At 37.8% G+C, this 26588-nt stretch overlaps 1 protein-coding gene across 1 annotated transcript in view; it reads right to left on the reverse strand.

Annotated features, from left to right (window-relative positions):
* LOC121673075 (serine/threonine-protein kinase MARK1-like) overlaps positions 1–16801 on the reverse strand; it is a 31192-nt gene extending 14391 nt beyond the window's left edge. Inside the window, exons 1-4 of the mRNA XM_042046116.1 lie at positions 16698–16801; positions 7677–7880; positions 7029–7082; positions 774–822 (exon numbers count right to left, since the gene is read on the reverse strand). Coding sequence (XP_041902050.1) covers positions 774–822; positions 7029–7082; positions 7677–7880; positions 16698–16781 — 391 coding nt within the window. The 5' untranslated portion in view covers positions 16782–16801. The remainder of the gene's footprint in view (positions 1–773; positions 823–7028; positions 7083–7676; positions 7881–16697) is intronic.
* Positions 16802–26588: the final 9787 nt, after the last annotated feature.

Below are 26588 nucleotides of genomic sequence, written 5' to 3' on the forward strand. Positions count from 1 at the left end.
GATTCTGACCAACTAAAAACCAAGTGGATACCAGAAATGTTAGGTCTGACTTTCCTCAGATTGCAATATAACCACTCATTTAAAACAAACACACCCCCACCACCACCCCCATGAAAACAAAAAACAGCAGAAGCTATGAATGCTGAAAAAGCAACAAACAATTTAAGGGATGAGAAGGGAGTGCCTAGCATGTAATAACTTGTACACCTCATCCATACCTTGTATGCAACAAGCCCTCTGGCCGATTCAGGACCATTAACTGTCTCTGGAACAAGACTGTCCAGCCCTCCTCAGCCAGAAGAATTGTCATCACAAAGTAGGGCCCTGAAGCTGTGGGGTAGGTGAAAGAACTAAAGCAGAAAGGGAAAATTACATACTTGGTAATTCTAATTTTCTGGAAATATCAGTCAGCAGGAGTCTTTCCTAGACTGAAATAATGGAGTTTTGGTACTCTCACCTAAAAAACTCATGCTTTTGGGTCTCAAGAATAATTTCAGTAGAAGAGGGGAGTTGGGGTACTTTATAGACCAGAGAGGTCACATCTCCTACTCTTTGTAAGGCTTTCCTGGACTGAGCAGTTTACCTCCTCTAAGCAAAATTCTTGGTGCAAACAGAGTCAATAAAGGAGGTGAGACAATGAAGCATTTACTGGATGCTTACTGTCCTATTATCTCCAAAAGAAGTTTAATAGCAGTACATTCAAATACAGCCAAATAGAGTAAAATGTAAACAGTATAACAGAAAAAAAGTCAGCAGAAATGCAGGGCTCCTACCAATATTGGGATGATTCAGTATCTTCATTATTCGTACTTCTCGAAACAACTGTCAAGGAAGCAGGACAATTTCCTTAGAATGTGTTTATTAGGGAAAAATTACACAAGATATATCCAAATTTAAATGTCAAAAAGAAAACAGAAAAGGCCACAGAAAGTAGAATTAGCATAAAATATAAATAAATATAGTGCAGTGAACTCCAGAAAACAATCTACATCTTATGCATTAAATAATTATAATCACTACAAATAACTACATACCAAAACCAGACTAATTACTAAGCTTTATGCAAACAAACACACTAAGTTGCCCAGCCCTTTCTGGAGTCTCACATTGACCAAACCCCACAGATCATTCACACAAATTTTCACTCTCTTCTAATTTCTTTGGTGACTGGCAAGCTCAGCCAACTACCCCAAACACATCAAAACTGCAGGTGCAAGTACGAGGTGCAGCACTAGGGAAAAGTCACACACAGATGTTCAAATGGAATCAGATACCAGGAATTCTGACATCCTCCAAGTCCTGCTGCTCCACAGAGGTGAAGCAGGCAAGTTTGCTATTCCTACAACTACCAAATTTTACACTGGGCCACAAGCAGCAGTGATGCCCCCTCTCTCCCCCTGCAACTCCTGAAGATATATCATTGCTGAAAGTCTCCTCTATGATGCTGAATCACATAATTATAAACAACTGGACAAACGTAAAACCCTAACTATACATACTTCTGACAGATTTTTTTTTTTTTTTAAACAAACAAGAGGTTATTGCTCTTAAATTTCTACCATGCATGCCTTTATTAATTAGAGGTAATCAAGACTAACCTAAGGGCTCAAAGGAAAGAAGGCAAATGAAAGAAATCAAAAATGACTATGTAGTTTGGTGCTGTGTACTTGAGGCTGACAATACTGATAGGCTTTCACTGTTTAAGTGAAGAGCATAGCCCCTATTTACTGAGCTGCATACTCTTTGGTCCCTTATTGGGCTAATGGAGGATATGAAAATAAATGAAGAAATGCTCACTGTTCAATGTAATGCTTAGATATTTTGGAAACATCTTAGCACTACAGTACTCCTTAGAGAGAAACTGGGCTCAACACATTATGTGTGTTGTTGTTTTGTTTGTCTGATGCCTCAGAGACATCTCACCCTCCATTTTCAAAATTAGTCCCATTTGATCAGATGCAACCCTTGCAAAAGGGTACAGTGATGCAAGCCAGAGACCAAACAGCTCCTCAAAGAGTAGCACTTTAGCACATATTTTACGCTGTTTCTAAAATTCTACGAGTTAAGACTACAGAGAAACATCTTACTGAAACTCAGCTTTTGATAAAGTACATTACTACAGCTCAAGTAATAATATTACAGTTCTATACTTGCATTAAGCATTTCAAGCTAGTTACTATGCCCTTGCATTACAATCATCATTAAAACAATTTCAGAAGGAAGCAAAGACTACAGAAGCATTTCTCTGAGCAAATATGAACAGATGCAGTTTGCTTATGTCTAAAACACAAAACAAGGCTATGTAACATTATGCACCAGAATTAACTTCAACAAATATCTTTTCCTCATAAAATCAGTCATTGCTAAGGAAAAACATCACAGCAGGAGATTCTTTGAGAATTTGTTGCTTTTCTAAGTATTCGAATTTGTTGCACAAGAATAGATTTCTCAGCTAAATCAATATAAAATAATCAGAAGCTAACAAATCTAATCCAATAGATGGTACAGCATCAGAAGAATGTCTAAGCAGGTATGTGGAAAATCAGTTCCTCCCAAAAGATTGGAAAGATATTTTGTAACTTAATGCTATTAATGCTGGTACAAGAGGTACAGCAATAAACACATACCTTCATAAGAAGGATTAAAATATGACTTCTATAGAGAATAATTTCAACCCTCACAATTTTATATTTAAGGTAAAGCACACAGGAATTGAAAAAAAACAAACCCCAGGTGTGAATTCTTCTATTCAATATTTTCACAAGACTTAGAAGTTTACTAATCGGTTTAAGATTCAAATTGATTTTACAGTGACATAAAATTTTGTTCCCCAAGTATTTCTGGATAAAAGCATTAACAGTATTCAAGGACATTATTTACATTGCAACTCTGCATTCCATGAAGCACTACTTTGAGATAAACCTCCCCCACCATGCTTTCCCCATGCAGAAGCATGCTGGTCATTAACACTTGCAATGCAAATAACCATGTATTTACAAATATAAACACCTTGTAACAATACCCACCACACCCCTCAATAACACCCAGGATACATCTCTTCCTTTGCATATAGAGGTATTTAAGCAAGAAGACCACAGTTATTTCCTACATAGCCAAGTTTGGTAAATTTATAAATATCTGGAGAGAACAGTGGTATTCGTTCTTCTCTGAGGACAAGGCAACCTGCTGCAGGATTATGATCTATTTTACTGACAAAAAACAGCATTTTCAGAATTCAGACACACCTGTATTTTCCTGAGCAGCACCGTCCTGCTCTCTCAGAAGGTGTAAGTGCTCCCTGACTTTTCTCTCCTCACCCCACCACATATTTATAGGACCACCCTTGATTCTTGAAAACTGCTGCCATTCAAAAAAAGCTCTTGAACAAGCATCTCCTTGTTGGAAAGGTGCTTCGCTTATAGAAAGGGACAACCAGCACCACACTCAGCTCCTCAAATTTGTAGTTAGGAAAAAGTGACAAGACTTGAAAAATTGTTTCCTGTGTTTCCAGCTTAATTTTTCAAGGCACAAACTGCAGAAAGCAAGGATCTGCCACACCATTAACAACGTTTATACTTGCTGTCAGATTGATACCCATGTTTGAGATTTACTATTTTAAGTTACTAAAATCAAACTGAAAATCTTCAGTTAACCAAGGCTTTGTCTTGCTTTTAAAAATGTGCTTGAAAGCTGTTCTACTTTCTAAGTTGTAACTGAGAAGGGATGGGGCAAAAGAAGCACAGCTTTCAATAGGTAACATACTGAAATTGTTCCAAATCTTCTACTACTACTTTACTTCTGTTCTGCTTTTCTTAACAGAAGGAACTTAAGTTAGAGGCTCCAAGTATGTTTGAAAAATAAAAACCTTGCTGACACCTAAAAGGGGCATATCTGAAACACCATTTCCTAATTAAACCTATTAATGAAAAAACCAGCGCCTTCTGCTCCACCAGCAGTTCGCAGAAGAGCAAGAGAATGCTATTTCAGAAACATCCCTGGTGAAGCCAGTACAAGGCAAAACTTTCAATGTAGCAGATATGCAAAAAGTAGACCAGCTATTTTGATATAAATCTGTGTTATGACAAAACCCAAATACTTACACTTGGGAACAAACTACAATAGCAACAGTGGAAAAAGCTAAGTCAGTACCGTGTGTTACTATCAAGACAGCAAGTCAACAATAAAGCCAGCTCTGTTCTAAACAGATGCTCACTGAGTACAGTGGTAACCACACACTGAACAAACTGAAAACAAAATAAAAAGGCAGGACCCTTAATTCAACATTGGTTTTCTGTTTAAAGAAGCAGAGGTCCTAGAGTGAGAAATATAATGTAAGTTAAGATTATCACATTGCATGGACAAGAAAGCAAAGTTAAAAATTCACAAGGTCAACTTACTTAAGCAATCAAATGTTAGCCCATGACACAAGCTAAAGTAACTGTCTGAAGTACCCTGTCCATACTACAAGGCATGAAAACCACTGGTGAGCAGCTAAGAGCTTTTATACCCATGACTAACTACAGACCCAGCTTGTATAACACTTCCAGCAAGCGAAGTATGTGCTTAAATATTTCTGTTTACAAAACAGAATGGTGCATGTGAAGCTATGATGACTCATTTCACTTAATTAGGTCAGTAGCAAGTACTGTAGCAAAACCAACTTGCACTTGGTATCCTTCAAACTGTGGTGAATGGAAAGGGGATGGTTTTGTCAATGACCCCATGCCCAAGATAAGAAATTTGTCTTGTTTGATTAATAATAATCAGTCGTGATTGAAGGTCTAAAAGTTTTGCTGAAGTGCATACAATTTATCAGCTTTGAAGTTCTAGAGACCATCCTCTTAACCATGAGAATTTAGATGGGTTCACACTCAGGAGCGGTATTTTTGTGCCAGTAACATACTCCACTTCCTCTATAAACCTTCATTAGATAAGTGCCCATTCCTATTAACACAATACTACTATCACTGCTTCCCATTCCCAACACTGCCTCTCTCTCAAGGAAAGAAATCCAACTACTGAACAGCCCTTTGTACAGTGTAAGCCTGATGACAAAGTTATAAAGCTTCATGTTGCAGTGATACTAAACAGTACATGAAGAATCAAAAACACAATGTAATAGCTCAGTGCAGAAAGAAAAAAAAAAAGGGTGACTGATTTCATAGAACAGAACAAGAATTTTTATTATTTTACTTACAATTCACAAATGACCCATTAAAATACTAACAGAAATTATCTTAAGTATGCTAATGAACGACCCTCTCACCCTTATTTGCTTTGTCTTTACAGTTGCTTCAGTGACTGTGCAAAAATTGTGTTAAAGTTTACTTAAGAGCTTTCAGGCAATCAATATTCATTCACTCAGTCACAGCTGAAGAAATATAAAGCTTCAAAACAAAGATTATTTTTTCTGAAAATCATAATCAATATTTTACAAACGAAAATATCATACCAACAAATTACCCCATTTTTCAGTGTGAGCAGAAGATGCATGGAATAAATATATTTAGAAGTTACTGAAGAATTAAATTCCTAAATTCAGTGGTTAAATTACTAAATTTAAACATCTATCCTTAGTTCTACTATCAGCTGCTTCTAACAGTACCTAATACTGTTTCTCTTGTTGCCAGCTTCCCACTCAAAAAAATAAATAATAACAGCAAAGACCTACTGCATGAGTAATTTATGTACTATTTGTGCAGTGTGACAACATCATTTGTATGCTATGAAAGTCTTATTTATACTTGGAATGGTTTATTGAATTATTATCAAGTATTTTTGTATGAAATACAACTTAACATTAAAACTATTGTCCTAAAACTGAGTTTTTCTTAGTTTTCCAGAAACATACTTTAGCTTCTCATTGCTCAACAATGAGACAAACTCACCCAGCTCTTCAAGTGTCAACACCAAGCTAGGTGGAAAATAAGCTACGTGAGCAGCACAGGATTTCCACAATATGCTCTGTCACACGCTGCCTTCTAGCTCAAATATTAGCAAAGAGATTTGCTTAATATAGGATATAGGATTTAACAGCAAAGCTTCTGCATGGACTGCACAGCAGGTTAGATTAAAAACCCAGAAGAACCCACACTTACAAGTACTACAAAGGAGACATTAAAGCAAATAAATCAAAGTATAAAAGAAATAAAAGGAAAAAGAAATTAAAGCAAAGCTGTTTATAACTCCCCATAACCAAAGTGACACAATAAAATGAATGTAACAGCAGCCAGAGATAAAAGAACAGCAATAAGCCCTGGCCTCTTTCACTCATTTCTACAGCTACAGACAGCAGCAGTCTAGTACTTCTAAACAAAAAAACCCCCAAATTTTTATAATGGGTGTCCTTCAGTAGGACAGTACAACATTGCTGTGTTTCAGCCACAACAAAACATACGCAGAGTTAAATAGTAAAAATCCAAACCGAACAAAAATCCCCAGGGTTTTGATAAAACACTTATCACAATCATTATGAAGGACTGCTGAATTTCTATCTACAGGCATAAACAAGGCTGTTCTGATTATATTCACTCATTTTGTCAATTCTATGCACAAAAAGTAATTGCCACAGGTCCCTTGAGTTCAGCAAATACCTTAAAAAGTTGAAAGAGTATAAAGACAAATGCAGAAAAACCCATTAAAGCAATAAGAGTTGGTACTCTAAGTCCACAAAAAACCAATTACTACATTAAAGAAAAAATCCAAGAAAAATACCATCCTTTACAGCATTACATCTTGGTTTAGCATGTAGACAAATTGTTTGTGCACCTAATTGGAAATAAATTTACTGTTGGCAAAGAGAAAAGCTAGAAGAGGAAGAAAGAGCAAAACAGCTGTGCAGATAGGAACCACGCGGAGTCACTGCACTCAGACACACGGATGTGCACATTATAGCAGGGAGACCACACTCTCCCAAGGTCACACACAAAAATGTTGTTTAGCAAGATAAGGGGATCAAGTATTTTTGTCAAGTAAAGGATCACAGTTCAACTGTTTACAGAATTCCAGATGTTATGGTCTATTCTTACCTTTTGCAGACTAGTAGGATTTAGCTGGGTTTTATCTATTATTTTCACAGCAACCTTGGGAAAAAAACAAACAACTATGAATTACTAAACTCAGAAGGTTTGAACAAAAATATATTGCACCTCTGTGAGCAAGAGCATAGATGCACCTCTCAAACACGCGTGTGTGTCTACTTCTATACATTTCATCAAGCAAAATTCTCTAACCTATTAGGATTTACCAGCAGGAGCTCGGAACTTTGCCACCAAGGAATCAGTTATAAACTTATGTCTGTGTTTGGACTGAACATTGTTATCTTGTCCACTGTTATCTTGTCCAGGCCCTCCAAACACAAGATTTATCTATTAATAGATCACCAATATCAATGAAATCGATCAATACGTTTCTCTTCAGTTTTAGAAATGCTTGGGGATGAACAGATGCCTTTCCAGCCCCAAAATACCCTTTGATGCACAACAAACATTTTGACCCTTTCACCAAGAAGCTACATTTTAAAAAGGGGGTGGGTGGGTGGTTAGATGGAAACTCAAGCATTTCAGGTAACTTCTTCTATATCCTGAAACAGCCTCTAGAAGAAATACTTATTATAAAGATAGCCAAAGAGAACATAAACCAGACTGTCAGCCTTTTTGTTTTTTTCCAAGGCTTACCTCTCTTCCAGTAAGCACATGCCTTGCCAGTTTCACTTTGGCAAAATTTCCTTTTCCTATTGTTTTCAGTAAGCGATAATTTCCAATGTGAGGATGCTCTTCATTTGTAGATGTGATGGAGTTCCTACATCGGGGGATGTTTTGTCTGCTACTTGACTTGATAGGCTGGATGTGTGGTTCAGTGTATCCATCCACAGAGGTGTGCTGCAAGGCAGATGAAAGAGTTGGGAATTTAGCTACTTGGATTTTAGACAATTGCAACAGAATAGACTACAAGCATAAAAAGATGTAAAGGGGAGTCATTTATTTAACTTTTACAATATCACTGGTAACTCTGGATGGCGACCTAAGGAGAAAATGCTGCCTTTGGGCAGAGTTCGATACATGTGTCATGAAAAAGAGTCTATAGAAAGATTTTACTAGCTCCAAAAGCAAAACTAGACACCTAGGCAGTAATCTACAAACCATTACAGACTTTTTTAAACTTGCCAAGCCACACAGTATAGCACTATGTTGCAGATATATTTGTCTGACCATAATCAAAGTTAGTCTTTTAAAAACACGCCGTACAAAACATACTTGTACCTTGGCATATTTGGAAACAAGGTTTCACTCTATTTTTTTCTTAACTTTCTTAAGTCAAATGACATTACCAACATTTTTTTTCAAGTAAGCTTTGCTCCCCAAACACGTTTGCATCTTTTTTAAGTTCTTATTCAAGTAGCAAACAATCTACGCCTTTATTTAAAAATAACTATTCTTTAAAACTCCATGAGATCGCATAAAATATTTTAAATCTCAAAAGTCTGAAGAACTAAAAGGAAGTTATTTTTAATGCATGCCAACACATCATCCCACATTAAATGTTAGTCACTGAAATCTGCAGTGCTTCTGTACTCTAACTTCCAAGTATATAAGGGGCAAGTTACAGATGGGGCTTGGAATTGTTCCAAGGAGAAACCAAAGTAATGAAAAATGTCAAAGGAGTGTTAAGTGTTTCAGTATTTCAAATACTTTCTAAGAGGGGCAGATGGGTACAAATGTTTAACAGGTAAAATTTAGCTTCTCATCTTTTAAGTTACAGATTTTGAAGGCTGGCAAATACTGGAAGTAGAAAGAGTGTCTTCCCAGAGCAGTTTTTAGATTTTGTAGCAGAAAGGCATGCTTACTCCCAGCTAAGCATAAAGCACCAACAGACACCTGAGTATTTCCCCATTACTGATTGCCTCAATTAGAGAGTGGATATCTTTGTAGAGAGCACTAAACAGCCTGTTTCTAGATCCTTGACCTTAAGCTGAAAGCAGAGTCTGAGGGTAGCTGGACTTTTACTGCTTCTTCCAATACCCAACCTAACGCTGGGCTGTGCACATACAACCCAGAACTGAAAGCAGTAACTTCAGCTTCAGTGTGCATTTGTTAGAGACTGAAGTCAATCCCCTCCTATAAACACTCAGGCTTACAGACAGTCCCACTGAACCAGGGAAGATTATTTCAGGACATAAGTGGTGGCAGTAGTGGAATTGGGAAAAGTAGCAAACAGCTGCAACACAACCGGAAAAAACAAGGAGTATACCTCAACCAGAATGTTCTTCCCAAATGTAGCACAACCCTGCTTACATCACCTCCAGCACTATTAATTATTTACTATGGCCAAGAGAACAGCCCTAAATATAATTTTGTTTGTCTTTTCATTGCATGAATCCTTCTGCAAAATACTACTGTACTCCCACTGCTAAACTGTCTTCCAAATTACTGGAGAACCAAGCAAGCCAAGCATGTTTAGATTCTGTATATCAGAAAATTTATTCAGCTGTGAAATAACACACTAGTAATAATATTTATTCTTTAGAAGCACATCATTAAAATATTTTCTGTGGACTTTGAAAGAGAAGATCAGAAAGACAGCTCCAGGCAAAAAGGCTTTGAAGGAAGTCAGCACTGGACACTAGTCCCACATGTGATAAACCACAGCCCAAAGAAAAGCCTCCCCTAAAAATACACCCTGCAAAATCAGTATCTGTATGGTGCTAACAAAGAATGTTTCAGCTGTACCTAGAACCTCATCCAGGCCTACAGCATTGTGCTATACAAACAAGTTTTAAGCATCTTTGAGCCTCTTTACTCACTGAATTCGATCTTCACTACAGGAAAATACAATGCCTACCAGAAGCATTAGCAATCCTAATATCAATTGCCAATTTCATATGTTTCACAGGATTAGCCTACTCCCAGCAGTCACCTGAAGGGATCTCTTAGATAAACAGTTAGATAGACTTAACCAATGCCATGGGCAAAAAGTAAGATGCCTTCACAAGACAGATCATTTTAATGCAGACTTAACAGGGAAAACATTTTTTCATCAAAATGACAGTACCAAACCTGAAGAGGAATAAAAAAGTAACAAGGTTCATGGTCATGATGATTCTGGATTTTGGTCTTTTTGTGACAGAAAATCTAAGCCACTCTGGATGGCTCCTAATTATTCCTTCTCAAACAGATTATCTTCAGTCAACCAACGATTCTCTCCAGCTATGCCCAAGGATGACAGAAATCATGCATAAAGCAGGTCAAATTTCCTAGTTTGTGAGCCACACAAATAAATATATACAACTTCTGAATTTGAACAGCACTGAATGAAATTCAAATTATTCTTGCAATAGGGCTCTTTTCGGCACAAACTTGCTATTGTTGGAAAGTAAAGAGGAATTAAAAGTAGAAACATCAACTTTTAGAAATCAACATTCAATGAAATTGAAAGAAAGTATTAAGAAGTTGAAAAAAAAATTAAAATCAAGGTTAAATAACAGTATCTCAGAGATTATTTCCAAACAAAACTAAAGCTGAATTTCACAGAAGTATGCAACATCCACACTGCCTAGAAGGCCAGGCTACATAATTTTCAGATTCTTCTGGTCTATTACAATACCTTCATTCATTATGCATCAGCTACTATGTGGCTATTTAAAATGCATTTCAGTAGAACGATCTCTAAATTCTGAGAAATTTTTCAGGGCACTGGGAACAAGGGGGCTGTAAAAACCAACAGTCTCCTTGAAGTTCATTGTCATCTAAAAACAATTCCAGCTAACAAGCTGCATTTCCCACACAGGATTTTAATTAGAGATTCTGTTATTTCACTAGATACCCTGACACTATATCTTTATATATATTTAAATAAAATGTAGTAAGAAACACTACCTTACTAGTACATCATAAACAAGACTCAGTAAATTCAGTTTTGCCAGTGGAAAATAAAGTATCTGGAAATAAACAAAATTAGATGTTTCTTAAAATAAAATGCAATTTTGAACAAAAACAAGGTGCAGCAGTAACAGAAGTTTAGAGCTGAAAAGTTTATTAGAGCATTTAGGTATTTTGCACACTAGTCAAGTATTTTAAAATAAGAAAATAACTCATGCAAAACAAAATCCACCACCTTCTCAGAAATCTCAAAGAAGTATTTCTAGCATTCAGTTTTAAATTGCAACAGAAGAGAGCTCGATTAACACTTATTGTTCCCTACTAGGTCTGTGTCTGACACTTTCCCCCAGAGTTGTTACAGAAAGCCAAGGGCAGTAAGACCACAAGAGAGTTAACCTGACCCATTGCTTCTCAAAGCTATCATTTTCTTTGTTTACCCAAGGTAACTTTGCCAAAGCAAGATGACCCGATGGCCAGACACATCATCTTTAAGAAAGTGCACAAGAACTAACCCCACCAAGTAGGTACAACGTGTGGGTTTCACTGCTTTACATATTCAGCATTCTTTAGCCACTTACTAGTCACTGGAGTAGTATTCTCAGGGATTATACACTGTAATTAAACTTACAACATCACCTATATTAACTGCTGCTACAGCATAGTCCTAAAAATTCCCCCAAACCATTTCAGTCACCAGTCCACACAACCTTTCTCTACCAAACAACACTGAAGGTCTCTACAGCCCTTCATAGTGAGAGAGTAATTTCCACACATCAATCTGCCTACAAACACACCTCACCTGATTAAACAAACCTCTTAGTCCTGAATTTTCCCCATCTGGATTTATTACAAGGCAAATTCCTTGGTAGGGTCAGCCCATGGAAGCAAAGTCTGCAGAAAAAGCAAATCATCACACTTTTCTCTCTCAGTATTTTATATCCTGCCCTGGATGTAAGTATCTTGCAGCCAATTTTTATATTCGTAACTCCTACCGTTTCCAAGCATGTGCCACACACATGAGCATTTGTAACAGCTGTCATATTTTGCAAATATGCAAATATTTTTCAAAACAGCTAGCCCATACAGAGCGATTCCGAAGGGTTGAGAAGACAGTCTCCTAAATAGTTCTGATCTGCAACAGCTCTGCTCTTAATATATGTATAATGTAGTGGGAAACAGTACTTTACTAGTACACCATAAACATGACTCCCGATATACTCAGTTTATGCCAGTACAAAATAAAGTCTCTAGAAATAAACACATAACATTAGATGTTTCTTAAAATATAATGCCCGGAAAGGAAGGGGACAGAGATGTGAAATACTGTCCTGGATGTCCAGCTGCTGTCAATTTGCTGTCTGCAACTATTCCTTTAGGACCTAGGAGCTTCTAGCAAGCCACCTCAAGCAAGACTTTTGCTGAAGTAGCAATCAAACTAAAGCAAAGAGTCCAATTTTTTGAAAGCTCTTGGTAAACTTCAATGTAGAAACCATCAGAGATGTTCAGATGAGCTTGTTCTGCATCACTTGTCAAGAGCATCCAGGTGGTACAGGTATGATGCATAGTGCACCTGCACAGGATTATAGTACCTGATCCCCCAGTTAGGGGCAGAAGAAGGGGATTCCCTCCTCTACCAGGTAAGCCTCACACCTGCACAAAACCACAGCTTACTCTTGCCATACATATCTATCACATCATACTATAATTACTAAAGCACCTCTGGTCTAAATCAAAACATTAATAGAGCACTACCTAATTTTACGTATCTCTCAGACATGTGAAGAAGTGCTTTGGAAGGGGCAATTTAAAAGGCTGAATGTATGTACACATGATTTTTTTCATAATTTCTTAACAGCAATTAAATGCACACTAGACTGGAAATGCATGACAGAAATTTTGCTATTAAAAAAAACCACCAAAGCGCAAATCAACCAACCTTCCCCACTGAAAGAGAGGATAACATGCAGGACTACACTCAGAAAAACCAAAACCACAATGACAGAGTGAGGAAAGAAGTAGATACAGTTTTGAAATCAGATGCCAAGATCAGTGCATGGCAGACACAGAAGAGAATCAAAACTGTGACAAAATTTAGAATGTACCCATGTCCTGTGCCCGCTCATGAATGCTTTCCAAAAGTGCATGAAGAAAACAATCAAACACATGCATATACATCCTTCTCTTTAGATCACTTACATAATTTGTAGAAATGCCAGACATGATCTTTTAGAATAGCTTGAATCTATCAGCTATAAGATACAATGATTTGAATAAAGCTGGCCTGAGTCAAGCATACACAAACATTTCATTAACTGACATTGCAACTCTGAAAAGCATTTTATAAAACTTCATAAAAAACTCCAAACTACACAGCACCAAGAAAGATACTAAACAAAATAACTTCCTCATTTTATTTTTGCATCTCTTCCCTTTTCTTCCCAGTTGTAATATTCTGTATTTCAAAAAGAGAACTTCAATGCTGATAGTAAAACATTTCTACTGCAACGTGAAATACCATCCCCCAATGCCAATAGACAAATAGTGCTCCAAAAGCAGACATAAACACAGGTGATAGGTAAACTTATGCTGAGCACTGAGTAAATCTTATCCTGTGCTCATTACTAGGGGATCTAAGCCCCATGGAAATTTTGATGGGTGTGTTTTGTTTGGGTTTTTGTTGTTTGTTTGCCTTTTAAGTGCTCAACATATGCGGATCTATGTGAGACATACAGAAATGTCTGCCAACTTTGAGACAGAATTGTTTTTCTCATCTCAAGCTACACAAGATGCAATGTTTACAGCTCCATACTTGAAGCAATCGAGGAAAGAAAACATCCCGTGATCTACCAGTGCAGAACCAGACACAGCTAATAAGAGTTTCAGAAGTTCATACACAAGGATCTTTAGAATGCTTCTAATTTTCATATGGTTACAGCACCCTGCATTAATCCTGTGCATGATATAATATGCTCATTCCCTTTTTTTTTTTTTTTAAACAATGCAGTAATGTCATATGGAAGGGTGGAGTTCATTATCATGTGGAATTACAGATCTGTTTTATTTGATGGATAAAAAAAAAAAACCCTTAAAAATGTGCTGGTCCACCCCCAAGATGACAGCCAAAGCATTTCAGAAAAACAAATACCTCCATAGCATGAAACCAGGTCTTGTAACCTGAACTCAGCTAACACATTTCCTCCTCTCCCTGGGCCTGAAGCCCTCAGTCTGGCCAGGCGTGCAGGTGCAGCAGAACAGGACCTTCCTGCCTTTGTTCCATTTCACTCAGAATTGGCACAGTTATTTCAACCTGGCACTTTCCTTCCTGACTCATCCCAAACACACAAACAAGATTTTCCAGGGCTAATTCAGGACAGCCAACCCATATCATCTCCATTAATTGCTAGACAACTCTGAACCCTCCCTGTAGCCCCATGAAAACTGAGACAAGCCAGCTAAAAGCTGCTGCAGTAAACCACAGGTGGAACCAACAGGAAGGGGAAAAAAAGGAAAGTTTTTCCTAAAATCCTCTTGTTTACTCATTTTTGTCATTGGGTACAGTACTAGAAACTACCATCAGCCCTATCAAGCAAAGGAGTAAAACATTTCCTATCTTGTCAAAATAAAATGTCAAATGTCCCTCACACACGAAACACAAATTTTTTTTGAAGAAAAGCACTTATGGGAGGGGGAAGGAAGGAGCAAGACTATTCTTACAGCCTCCTGGACACATTTAAACACAGTCCTTCACAGATAGAGTTCTTTCAACATTTCTTGCCAGCCACTGCTCTTTCTTCAGAAGGTGAACAGTTTAACCTTGCCAGTCTTTTTCGACTTATTTCAGGAGATCTTCAAACCTGCCAGCACAGAGCTCCCCATGAGTATTCCCATCTCCCCCAGTACATCCTGCCAGCACTTGGAGGCACAGGCAACTACAGGGCACTACTGATTCTGAATGCCACAGCACCCACAGTTTGCTCAAAAATCCTGTGAAACAAAAAGAAAATTAAATGCAAATGTTGGTTGTTAATTGAACCAACCAAACAAGAACAGGAACACACCCAGAAAGCGAAACTTCTGGCGAAGGAAACTGGCTGGTGTTTTTATTGCACTTATAAATGATGCAGCCAGGTCATTTTTCAATCGGCCTGATGAAAGGCAGAAGAGGGAAGACATGAAACAACTTACAGTTCAGGATCATGTCAAGCACATGGAGCTTCTCAAGCATTTGCAGGGCTCAAGAAGTAGAAAATGCTTTAACATCAAACTTCAAAACTGAGGGGAAAGAGCTGTTTCTACAGCCTAGAGACTGCAATCCTGAAACCTGAGGCTTGCCTCCAGATGAGGAATACAGCAGCAGGAAGCAAGGTTTGCTCACAAAAGAGTGACCAGATTAGAGTGCAAAGCATGTCTGACACTCAGGATCAAACAACCACTCTGTTGCACCAGCTGAGGTTTTCCTACAGAAGGAAAGGATACAGCAGCTAATTGGGACCAGGCTCTGAATCTCAACTCATTCTTCCTCTCAAAGTTTATGAAATGGGCATTTTTTCTTTATCCACTGCATACCTGAAACAACTCTGGATGAGTCTCCATTTGGCATGGTGGCCACTGAAGCTGATCCAACACTGCTCACATGCCCACACACACCTACAACCCCACTACTGCTGGGGCAGCAGGACAGACAGACACCACAGGCAGCCAAGCCAGACAAACCCTGGCAACTCTGTTGGCCAGGGTCACCTCCAGCTCCCAGAGCACAGGCAACCCCAGACAGCTTCCCAGCAGCAAAGCAGGCACAAGGACAAAGGGCAACACCCAGCACTGGGAAGACGGATCACATCAGCTCTATGTTAAACTCTTGTGGAACTGTGCTATCAGGACAGGAACAACATGGAAAAGAAAAATGATCACACTACTTTTCTTGATAATCCAAAGGCAAATTGACACCACTAGTGAAACTTTAGCTAGGAGATACTTATTCCTATTCCACAACAAGGTAAAAACACAGTAGGGCTCAGAAAAGAACCAAAACCAACACAACAACAAAAATCCTCTGAAACACAAAAAGCCCCAAACCAACAAAAACAATCCCACAAACAAGTAAATAGCTTGCTTGCGTTGTTCACCCTCAGAAGAGCCCACAATGTGATCTTCACAAGCTCCCCTTTAGGGATGACATGCATGGGGCAAAGCACCCCTAACACTTTGCTACACAAAAGAGAAAGTTAAGTTCCTCCTCTAGTGAGCTGGACAGTATTTCTAAAGTCTTTATATCCCCATTACTGGATTCCTCCAGTGGATCCAATGATGAATTTGCCAAGACAGATCACCATCTCCTTTTGAAGACTATTTTACCTCAAGGTCTTATTAACTTTCCGAAGTAAAAACAGCTTCTAAAAAGTGATGAGATGACCAATTAAAATATCCAACCTGATAGAAGTACATACTAATTGATGCACAAATGTCCTAGAAAAGAAACTGTCTTGGACAATGCAGGACTCTGCAATGTCTGAGGATCACATCAAGCTCTGTTTCAAATGCCGTTACCCAATGTTCAGCATGATTTTGCAATATTCTCTTGACATGCTCTTTTTAGGGATATTGGAAGTCTAATCTAAAGAGTATGGAGACTCATCTTAACAATTCCCTTCATACAATACAGTACATACAAAATAAATGTAACGAGAAGTAGTTTTCAAAATTAACTTGTTGCCTAACCAGAAAAGGGAATAAAAAGCATGAATTTACAGCAGATTAACAAGGCCTATCTCAAGCCCTTCCACAGAGCCTTCAAGTGAGGGGCAGGGAATCCTTCCTGACCTGAAGAGCACTTTCATGGCCTCCTGCAGTAGAGCATAGTTTAGTTTCTCCATCTTCAAGGCTTAGTAATATGCACTGGTCCATCGCTCTGCAGCCAAGGACTTCTGGTGTCGGTAACAAGTCTTGCCTCAGAAATCTGAAGTGCAGAGGGCCTACTGGACCTCATCTGTCAAGGACATGTGGTTTTCATATTTAAGCCAGAATCTCATCAGACCCAGCATTCTGCAGACATACTTTTTTTTTCATAAGCATAAGGTTCATTTACAAGTGTAAGGTTGACTTTGAGGAGTAACATTTTCGCACAGGAAGACCAGAACACCTTCTTAAGAGGAGGAAGCACCATAGCTGGCATAAGACATTTCTACCAACAAGCCTGCACTCAAGCAGCATTCAGTTACAAGAGTTCTGTCCCCTGAGAACAGGCTAGCAGAGCATGACCTGATGGTGGGAGCTGCAAAGTCACAAGGACACCACTAAACTTAGTTTATGCTTTCAGGAGGCCAACTACGTTTTACACACAGAGCAAGATTATGACAATGTATCCAAGTCAACTGGTTGGGACATAGTGAACTCAAACAAATCAAACGGCGAAATGAAGAAACTCTTCTGCTGAGTGCTCTCTACCTTGTTTTTCATGTAAGTGTTAATTAACAGATCAAATAAAACGTCCTCACTTGAGCTGTAGTAATTATTTACCTTTATCTGGATAATGCTATACCACATTTCAACTTAGCAAATATATTCCCAGCCTTGCACAGATTTATGCTTAACTTCAAGCTGTCCAAACAGCGTCTGGCCCTTGGACCAGCTCCTATCTTATGATCAAAGAGTGTGTTTTTCACAGAGCTCAGACTACAATATCCACAGAGCCCCTTGTTCCTAAACTTGTGCAACCACCCTGTTTTAACCTTTGGGCTTCAATTATTCATGATCACAAACTACTGTAATGCAGCACTCCAGAAATACATGCAACTAGGAAGCTAACTTGATAAAAGGAAAAAAGCAAACAGCAGCAATATTCCTCAAAGACTTTGCAAAGTATGTAAAATAGCTAGAAAAAAGAATACATTTCTTTAGCTGTTTTAAACTGGAAGATACAGTGATACAGTAGACAATGAATACTGACAACCACACATATACAGCAGATATATGTTGATGTGCTGAATTCAAACCATGGACAGAAATCACACAAGTGTAACTGAGATGTAAAAACCAAGGACAAGAACAAACAAAACAAATTTAGTAGTCCACAAACATAATCCGGCTAAGGAAGTGAAAGAAAAAAAAATCACAGGATGCAAAGAAAAAATTAAAACCAGCAGATAATGCATTTACCCAGACCATTAAAATAACAAGTTAGGAAAATGCGGAAGAAATAACGTACACATATATACAGGTAAATCTTAATAAGACAAGCCAAATAATCTGTGATTAGAGGTTTGAACAAATCTAGTATGTATTCAAAATGAATAGTCATTAAAATAAGCAGCAAATCCAACAGTAAGAAAAAAGATGTATGACCTTTTCTAGAATCCTTAACAATCTGTTGGTGAGGAATCCCAGATCCTCATCTACAGGCTTTACACAGCAGCCCAGCCGGCAGGCTGTAAAAACTGGGCATTTCAAACTTCTTTATCTAGATAGTGAGATACATCAAATAACCAGCAGCAGCAACAGCAGCCTCCAGCCCACCATTAGCAGGGGCAACTCTCAATTCTGTCCTGAGCTGGACATCAAACAGTTTGAATAATACTAGGGCAGCATGCCTAGAAATCCCCAACTGAAGTGCCTTACCAAATGATATGTTGTCTCATATTAAAACAGGAATTAATTTGATTCAGTCTCAAGGAAAGGAAAGTCATAAAAGCAGAGGAAGTCATGGGAACCTGAGGGCAATGTCACAGGTGACAGGGATTACCAACCTCCCTACTGGAAACTGGGGCTTTTTCCCCAAAACCTTAAAGGAAAGTCATCGCTAAGCAGATTTCAAATGGACACAACTGAATTATTCCAAGTCTTAGGATGAGCTGCCAGCAATGCTTTGTTCTCTCTTCCACCATCCGTGTGCCAAGGGTCCTTTATCCACCCACAGTCCTAAAATGCTCCTTGCCTCTTAAAAGATGAGGAAAGCCACAGCATGGCAGAAGACATGATCACATATCCCTTCATGCAGCATTGCAATCCCTGAATTATCACAGGCTTGCTGGGAATTCTATTTTTTTCCTTAATTTACCAAACTAACTAGAACGCTTCCAACCTCTGGGGATGACAACTATTGCATTAAGTATTTCTCTCTTTTCACCAAACAGTTAAGGAATCTATTCATTTTCTACTGCCTTCCTGTGATCCAGCAGCTCACCTGAAATCAAGCATAGTTTTGGAGAAAGGGTAGGAATCCATCTGGAGGTACACTTAACTCGAATATATAACTGTTCTACAGGCAATAAACTTGACAGTCCCCCAAGTCTGCTTTCTTTTCCTCTGTCTGTCATTCATTGAGTTTAATCTTCAATTAAATCAAGACAATATTAGGAAAATGGCTGGCACACCATTAATACTTCACTTGATCATAACTCCAATCTAATACTCAAGTGCTGTATTTAATTCAGCTTCTTCAGGTTAGTGATTATTATGTGAAGGTAACGAAAACAGATGGATAGAGAAGTCCACTTTGTCTCTTCTACACCACTCCAGAAGGCTTGGTATCTCTCACTTTGAAAATAATTCTATTGAAATGTAATACTACACACCACTAGGAAATTAATTTAATGAGTAATGGTGAAAAAGCTTGTACACAATACCAAAATACAAAGTTTTACAAAAGGTCACACAGAAAACTAATAATAGCAGCAGCAGCAGCAGTAATAATATGTTATCTTGTAGTATTTAGGAAACACTGACTTTTATATGAGTTCTGTACTTCTGCAATCACTGGTTAAGCAAGCATAGCTTTCTTAAAAAGGACCTTTAAATGCAATTTTATCAGTCTACTTTGCACAGGCTGTGGGATTAGATTTCCCTTAGCCTGACTACAAGCACTGCAGGAGGCATACATTCTCTGATAATAATTATGTCTTCCCTGACTAATTCCAGCATCTGTATTAGCTCGACCCTCATTGCTCATACCAGGTTTGAGGATAAGATTTCTCTGGACTATGCAGTAGATGGAGCAAGAGTTACATTGTGAAGGGCTTTCATAAATTGTCTTTGTTCACGTGCATGTTATGTCTACCACTGGAAGAAAGAAGTCTAAAAACCAGTCAGTCTTCTTCAGTTAATATCAAATTAAGAAAAACAAATTTTAAAAGCTATTATACATAGGTGTGCCTGCTAAAAACTACTCAGGACAGTATTATTAATATTTTCTGTACCCATTTCACTGTATTTAATGATTAAAACTGCTAATCCTTTGGGAGTCTGATCTTAAAGAAAAAATACTATTTTAGTCCTCCAACAAGTAAAGACGTATTCTTTGGTTTATTCTTTTTTTAACCACCAGTAGACTGTTCTTACTATAATGGCAGGAGGAAGAAAATCAGATTACTGATGGGAAAAAAAAATTACTAAATAAAACCCCAAATGGTTTAAAGAATTATATTACCTTGAATCAATAATGTTATCTGGAACGAGATATGAGTAAATACATTACACATGTAATCCATTTGTGGAAAACAACCATACCCTCTGTAAGAGCTCAATGTAGCATTTCACCGACTAAGGTAATTTCCATGGCAAAAAACAAGACTCCTCTTAACACATTAGATTCTCCGAATTTCTCAGCTATGTCTCTACTTATTTGAAGTTAAGACAAACATCTAAGAAGTAGAAAGATACTTACATATGACTGAAGCCAAGCATGCACTCTCAAAAGGAATGTCAGATATTTACTGTTTAAGCACAAGTAATTTACACTGCTGCTACACAGCCTGCAGTACACCCTACACTCCCCTTCTCCAACTCTGCAACTCTCACCCATTAAATCCCTCACGTATCTGAGCATATGGAGAAAATCTCTAAGAGAACATGATAAAATTGTATGTCCTTTCTAAGTAATCACTATGAAGCTTTGGTTACTCTCTGCTGTTATCTGAGAGAAGAAAGCACAGTAACTTTACCAGGGTGGAGGGAAGGAAAGGTACAATGAGGAAAACATGGTCTAACTGATGAGTATTTCAAGTTGTAACAATCCTTTTTGATAATATTTGAAAGAGCCCCCAACACAGAAACAGGTCTTCCCAGCCCACCCACAGCAAAGAATTTCTTCACTCCCTTTAGCTTTAAAATTCAGATTGTTCCCACATTAAAATGCTCCTCAGGATTCATACAGAAGGGTATTACTTGAAGGGTAAACAGGAGCTACAACTACATGGCTTTTATAAAGCTTTGTATTGGATTTGCTTATGTCATTAAATGAGCAAAACTGGAAAAGGTCCCAGAAAGAGTGAGAAGCATAAGGAAGCTGGCAATGAGTATGCCAAGCTCCAGCACAAAAGCACGTTAGTAAGCAAAATGGGGGAGAAAACAAGGGGAGCAGGAGGAGCCAGATTGTGAGATTATAGCAAATTGCAGGGGTTTAACAGACAGCAAATTATTCAACAGAGTCAATCGGAAGGAATCTCAGAAAGATAGATACTGGATGTGCAAGGATAAAGCTGATGTGATGGCAGGTTCTAGACTAGCACCAGGTTTAAAATTAAATTGGTCAAATATTTGAGGGACTAAGTAAGGGAAGTTATCTATGTGACAACTTTATGATTACAAATAAATGGCCTTTTCCTCTCTGAAAAAAAAAGGGGCTGCTTGGAGACAAGTAAAAGATTTTTTTTTCTTTATTTTTCGATTACTTTCTTCCTGAGTATTGGGTTAAGATGACAAAGATGAGAACCAACAGTGGGGAAAGGAGGAATCCAGGAGGAAACCTTCCAGGAGAGCTTAAAATAGTACCCTACCCCAGTGACTAAGGCTGAGCATCCTCCTAAAAGAAGGCACGTGTTTTACTGCACCATGAGTAAGGTGTGGGCCCTCCTACAGAAGCACAGCAGAGGCACTACAGGTTTTACCACAAGTCTCACCTTAGGCAAGAACCTTTCCAGCAAGCCCTGCTAGAGCCTAATCTATCCAAATCTCATCTATTTTCTCCAACCACATCGGTCTAATGAAAGATACCACTTCACTCTAACAACCTTGCCTAATTCTGCTTGAGATTTTAAAAGTTATCATGTACTAGTTTACTTTATAATACAGAAGCAATTAGACTTTGTCACCAGTAATATTATCATTATCTGCTCTTGCAAAAGACTGCCATGGGCTATCCAGTAACTCTGTATGTTCAGCTACATGAACATCAATGTACTACACAAGTGCTTTCATCAGAGGTGAAGTAAAGTTCTGTCTTATTATTCAACGTATCACAACTGCATATGTTTAAAATACAGTTCTGCAACACAGCTGGACAAAATTCCTTATGTTCAATCAGTTTAAATATATGTTAAGTTTAGGCATCATCCTCTGCTTTGATTAACATTCTGCTACTTTTGTGAATTCTACAGGTGTTTAAACAAAAACCAGGATTATTATTCTGCTTACTGCCAGCACATCAGTAGGGTCACACTGAACAATGCAGAGGCTGGTCTGAAGTCAAATGTGATTCATTCCAACCTCAGCAAAACTCCATTACGTGTAACAACCCTTACCTCAGAAACCATTATGGCTGTGAATACACGTATCAGTGTGTGGGCATTCAGTGCTCTTTTAGATGGGGTATACATTTTGGAAATATAAACAATTACTCTGGCTATAGTTTACTGTAACCAAGAGTCCTCTTTCTGAGATACTGTCAGGCTTTTGAAGAAGCCAAGTGTGAAGAAAAAGAACCCTTTTTTCAATATACATTGTGTTACTGTATTTTGATTTTAGGTTTCTGTAACAATCACTCACTTGAATAAAACATTCCTAACTTGAAATAGTTTGCACACAAAGGGACAGAAGTCACTGGTACTGAGCACTTAAATCTTGAACAGCCATGAAGAATTCTCTCTAAAAGTCATCTTAATTTAAGGCACATTCATGCTAACCAAACAAGTGGACTGCAGACCACTCTTACAGCCTACACCTAAGGTGTCCCACAAGTACAGGAACAGCAAGATAAAAAAAGGAAAATTACTTTTTCCTGAAACCATATACAACAAACAGCAGAACAAGAGAGCTTGAAAATTCACATACACATTCAATCCAGCAAGAGAAACTGCTTTCCACAAGGATTTAAGAAATGTGAAGTGACTGTTCATCAGCTGTCCTGATAAGATGGAGAATTTTAGAATAGCATAATGATCTTTCACTCTACAGAGGTGCCAAATAAACCTGTGCTTTTGGGTTTCACATAAATACAGCTATTGATCAATCATTAGACACTAAGCTGTGGCAGTGTTCCATCAGCATGTTTGGTTCATTGCTTTTAAGGTTAATTGTAGCCCAGCTGAATTTAACTGTGCAAGCACCTTACTACAGCTGAACATATGCCTCTCAGCAGAAGTTGCTGTTTTCTTTGAAAGCATACAAAAAAATCTCTGAAAAAAAATGCTTATATTAAAAAAAAGAGAAAACAAAACCCCCCAAAAAAACCCCACCACCAAACTTTTTTTTTCCAATTGCCATCTCGGGTCAAAAAAAATCAGGATCATGACAAGCACAGAGAGTCCCTTCAAATGCTCTTGCCTTCAACTATTTTCCCACAATAGCTACAGCATGTTTGGTCACTACCTAGGAAATAAAAGTTGAAACAGTCACAGGGAAATGTATTTAAAAACAAGGGCCATCTTATCATCTTGGAACTTTTAACCTTAGATTCACTAGGATGCTACCCAAAACAATCTAAGCTGAATCATCACATACAGCTATGAAGTCTCAAACTGACCTTGAGATCTCAACAAGCCTTTGATTTTGCTATTTTACTAAGTTATTCACAGAAAAACAAAGATGATTCATTGTTACGTGAAATACAACTGGCCCAATTTAAAGCTCAGTTTAGCACTGAGCGCAGAGAACACACCAAAGAAAAGCTAATTGACAATGTGAAAGAAATAGAGAAATGCTAACAATTAAACAGGCTTGGTAGTTGATGTGGCGAAAGAGCTTCTTATTAAAACTCAGAATGAGTTGCATTATATTCATTAAACTGAACAATGTGAATGTTTCAATGAAACTTTCCCATTTTCATGGCTGTTTTCACAAACAGTCAACTGTGGAAAATATTTCTTCTTAATTTGCCACTGCCTAGAGCAGAGCAAACATTCAAGAATCGAGACCCAGAAAAAAATTGTGAAATCCTAAAAAAAAATTTTTGGCTATTCTGAAATTCCAGAAAAATTTAAAAAACACACCAACAAATCCAACCACAAAAAGCAAGCATTGTGTTTCCAACAACAAAAAAAAAATAGATGGTGTCATGACCACAACATAAATAAGCTAAATTTGAAACTTGTCACTGTCTGCAGCAGCTTACAAGTAGTATGGTTAACCTGGAGGGCAGCACAGACTGTAAACATGTATTTTAAAATAAAGGACAGGCTGAAGTTACTAAAAGATAAGATCTAAAGAGAAGTGATAAAATGCTTTCTCTCTGATACTGCAACATATGAAAAGTTTGCTCGAACTCTCAAGTTGTGAGTAGGCCAATCTGTAAGAAACCTGTCTTAGGGCTGTAGCTGCACTATAGTTTTTTAGCTCCACATTAATTGTAAAATCGTCTCCTTCTTGCATGATAGTTTCTCAATGAATCTGCTTTACTGGAACACTGTTTAAAAGTTCTCTAAAGCATCAGTAAGACATTAAGGTGAGGTCTATCTAAATTTTGAGAACAAGAAAAAAAAATTCCATGAATACAACTACAAATTACTGACTGAGAACATGATTTTACAGAAGTCACACTATCTACACTTAAAAATTAAATTACTATTTTTCCTGTGTTTAAACTACTGATATCAAATAGAAGCTGGCAGGAGATTCCTCTGCTAAGCAACAGCAATTGTGATAGTAAAAACTTAACACATTTATGATAGAGACATTTGTTTGCAAATGTAATCAGGTGTCATGGGGGAAAAAAATGCCTTTACTGATGATTGAAACATTTTAAGTGCAGAGTTAAAAAATGTTTAAAATCTCTACTAATATAAACAGTAAGTCCACAGGACCAGAAACATACAATAGTAAAGACCACAGTGGTAAGTTTCCCTAGAACATATTCTCCTTGTTCTAGTTCAGTGTTTAAGTCCACTGACCATGTAAGTACAGTTTTCAGAACATCAACCACAAACAATCCAACTTTATGTTTACCTATGAACCTCAAAACCCCTTGGAGTATGAAACAAGTACTACAAGCAAACAGCATTAACTCTTTCTGAACTTTAACACTGTATACTCATTCGTGATGCCTAGAAAGAACACTGAACCATGAAGCTACATTTTCAATGCTTTGTACCAAAATATTCCTCTTTACATAAAGAAAATGAAACTGAATATGTGCATCACCTGTCCCATGACTGTCTCTGATCCACACAGAAGGTTAACTTCAAAATGAACCTTGCTCTCCCCATGCATAATGCTCTTGCTAAGCGTGTGTTTTCCCCCCACAACACAGGAGCCTGCTCCAGATGTGAAGTAAAACAACAAGTCTGCACCAAGGAAACACAAATCTTCAAAATAAGATTAGGAGAATATACCCTCTTCTTACTGTTCAAACAAACACACAACCTAACAGTGTATTTATGATCAAGGAAAATAATCTTGCAAGAAAAAACATAGGCATTCTTCACTTTGCTCAAGTCCTTCTCCTGTGGATAAGAAAGATACAGCTGTACTCTTGAACCCATAAGGCTTGGAAATTAGGCCATTCTTCTGCTTAAGGCACTGAAGGAAAGAATTCTTGTCAGATACTTTCTCCCACGCCCCCTTTGTCCAAATCAAAACCATGTGTTCTTATTGTGCAAAAGCAAATCCAGAAGGAAAAAAAAATCAGAAAAAATTATACATGGTATAATCATTATCATCCCAACTTGACCACTTCATTCTATCCTCTTATCTTTTGCCCTGTTCAATTTTTTATCTCTTTAAAATGTATCTGTCCTGTAGGCTCCCCTGTCAGAAAGGCATCGTTAACCACACCCACTTGAGCTGGCATCCAAGATGTCACTTTCCCACAGCTAACCCACAAACGGGTGTGCATGTGTCAAAGTTATAATTATTTGTATGATAATGAAGCAAATCACATGATCATAGGTCATTGGTTTATCCTTCTTAAAACCTCCCCTGCCATGATATCTCAATCATTCTTGTACAGCACTGGCTAGGTAAGACAAACCACAATTCCCACATTCCTCCTCGACTCTGGCCAGAGTTATCATCCAGCACTCCTGCCTTGTTTGTTCCTTCTCCCACTGTAAACATGCCAGATCACTCCAGCAGAATTAAATAACTTTGAGGTATTTGAAAAGTACAAAACAAAATAATACCTTAAAACTTAGCTAGACACCACAGCACAAATAAACAGCAATACTTTCACAGATAATAATAATAACTTAAAAGATTAAATTACACTTGCTATAGAGGAAAAAAACCATGTATTCTTCTGCCAGACTTAGAGGTCCTTATATCAGAAAAAACAAACTACAGATTTAAAATTTAAAACTCTTATTAACTTTACTAGAAATATGATACAGCAAGTAGTATAGAGCCAACTGTCGAATCTCTGAGTCTTTTCTTACACAGAGCTCCTCTACCTATGTAGTTCATCTCTTTTGCCTTAATTCAGGAAAACCATCCCCCAGTTTAATGACACAATACAAGGCAACATATTATGAAGGGAAAAACGTAAAAGCCCCTCTTTCCTCAATTATA

The sequence above is a fragment of the Corvus kubaryi genome, unplaced genomic scaffold, assembly GCF_017639235.1.
Source record: "Corvus kubaryi isolate FWS band 111438036 unplaced genomic scaffold, C.kubaryi_AGA036_p1.0 65163, whole genome shotgun sequence".
Classification (NCBI taxonomy): domain Eukaryota; kingdom Metazoa; phylum Chordata; class Aves; order Passeriformes; family Corvidae; genus Corvus; species Corvus kubaryi.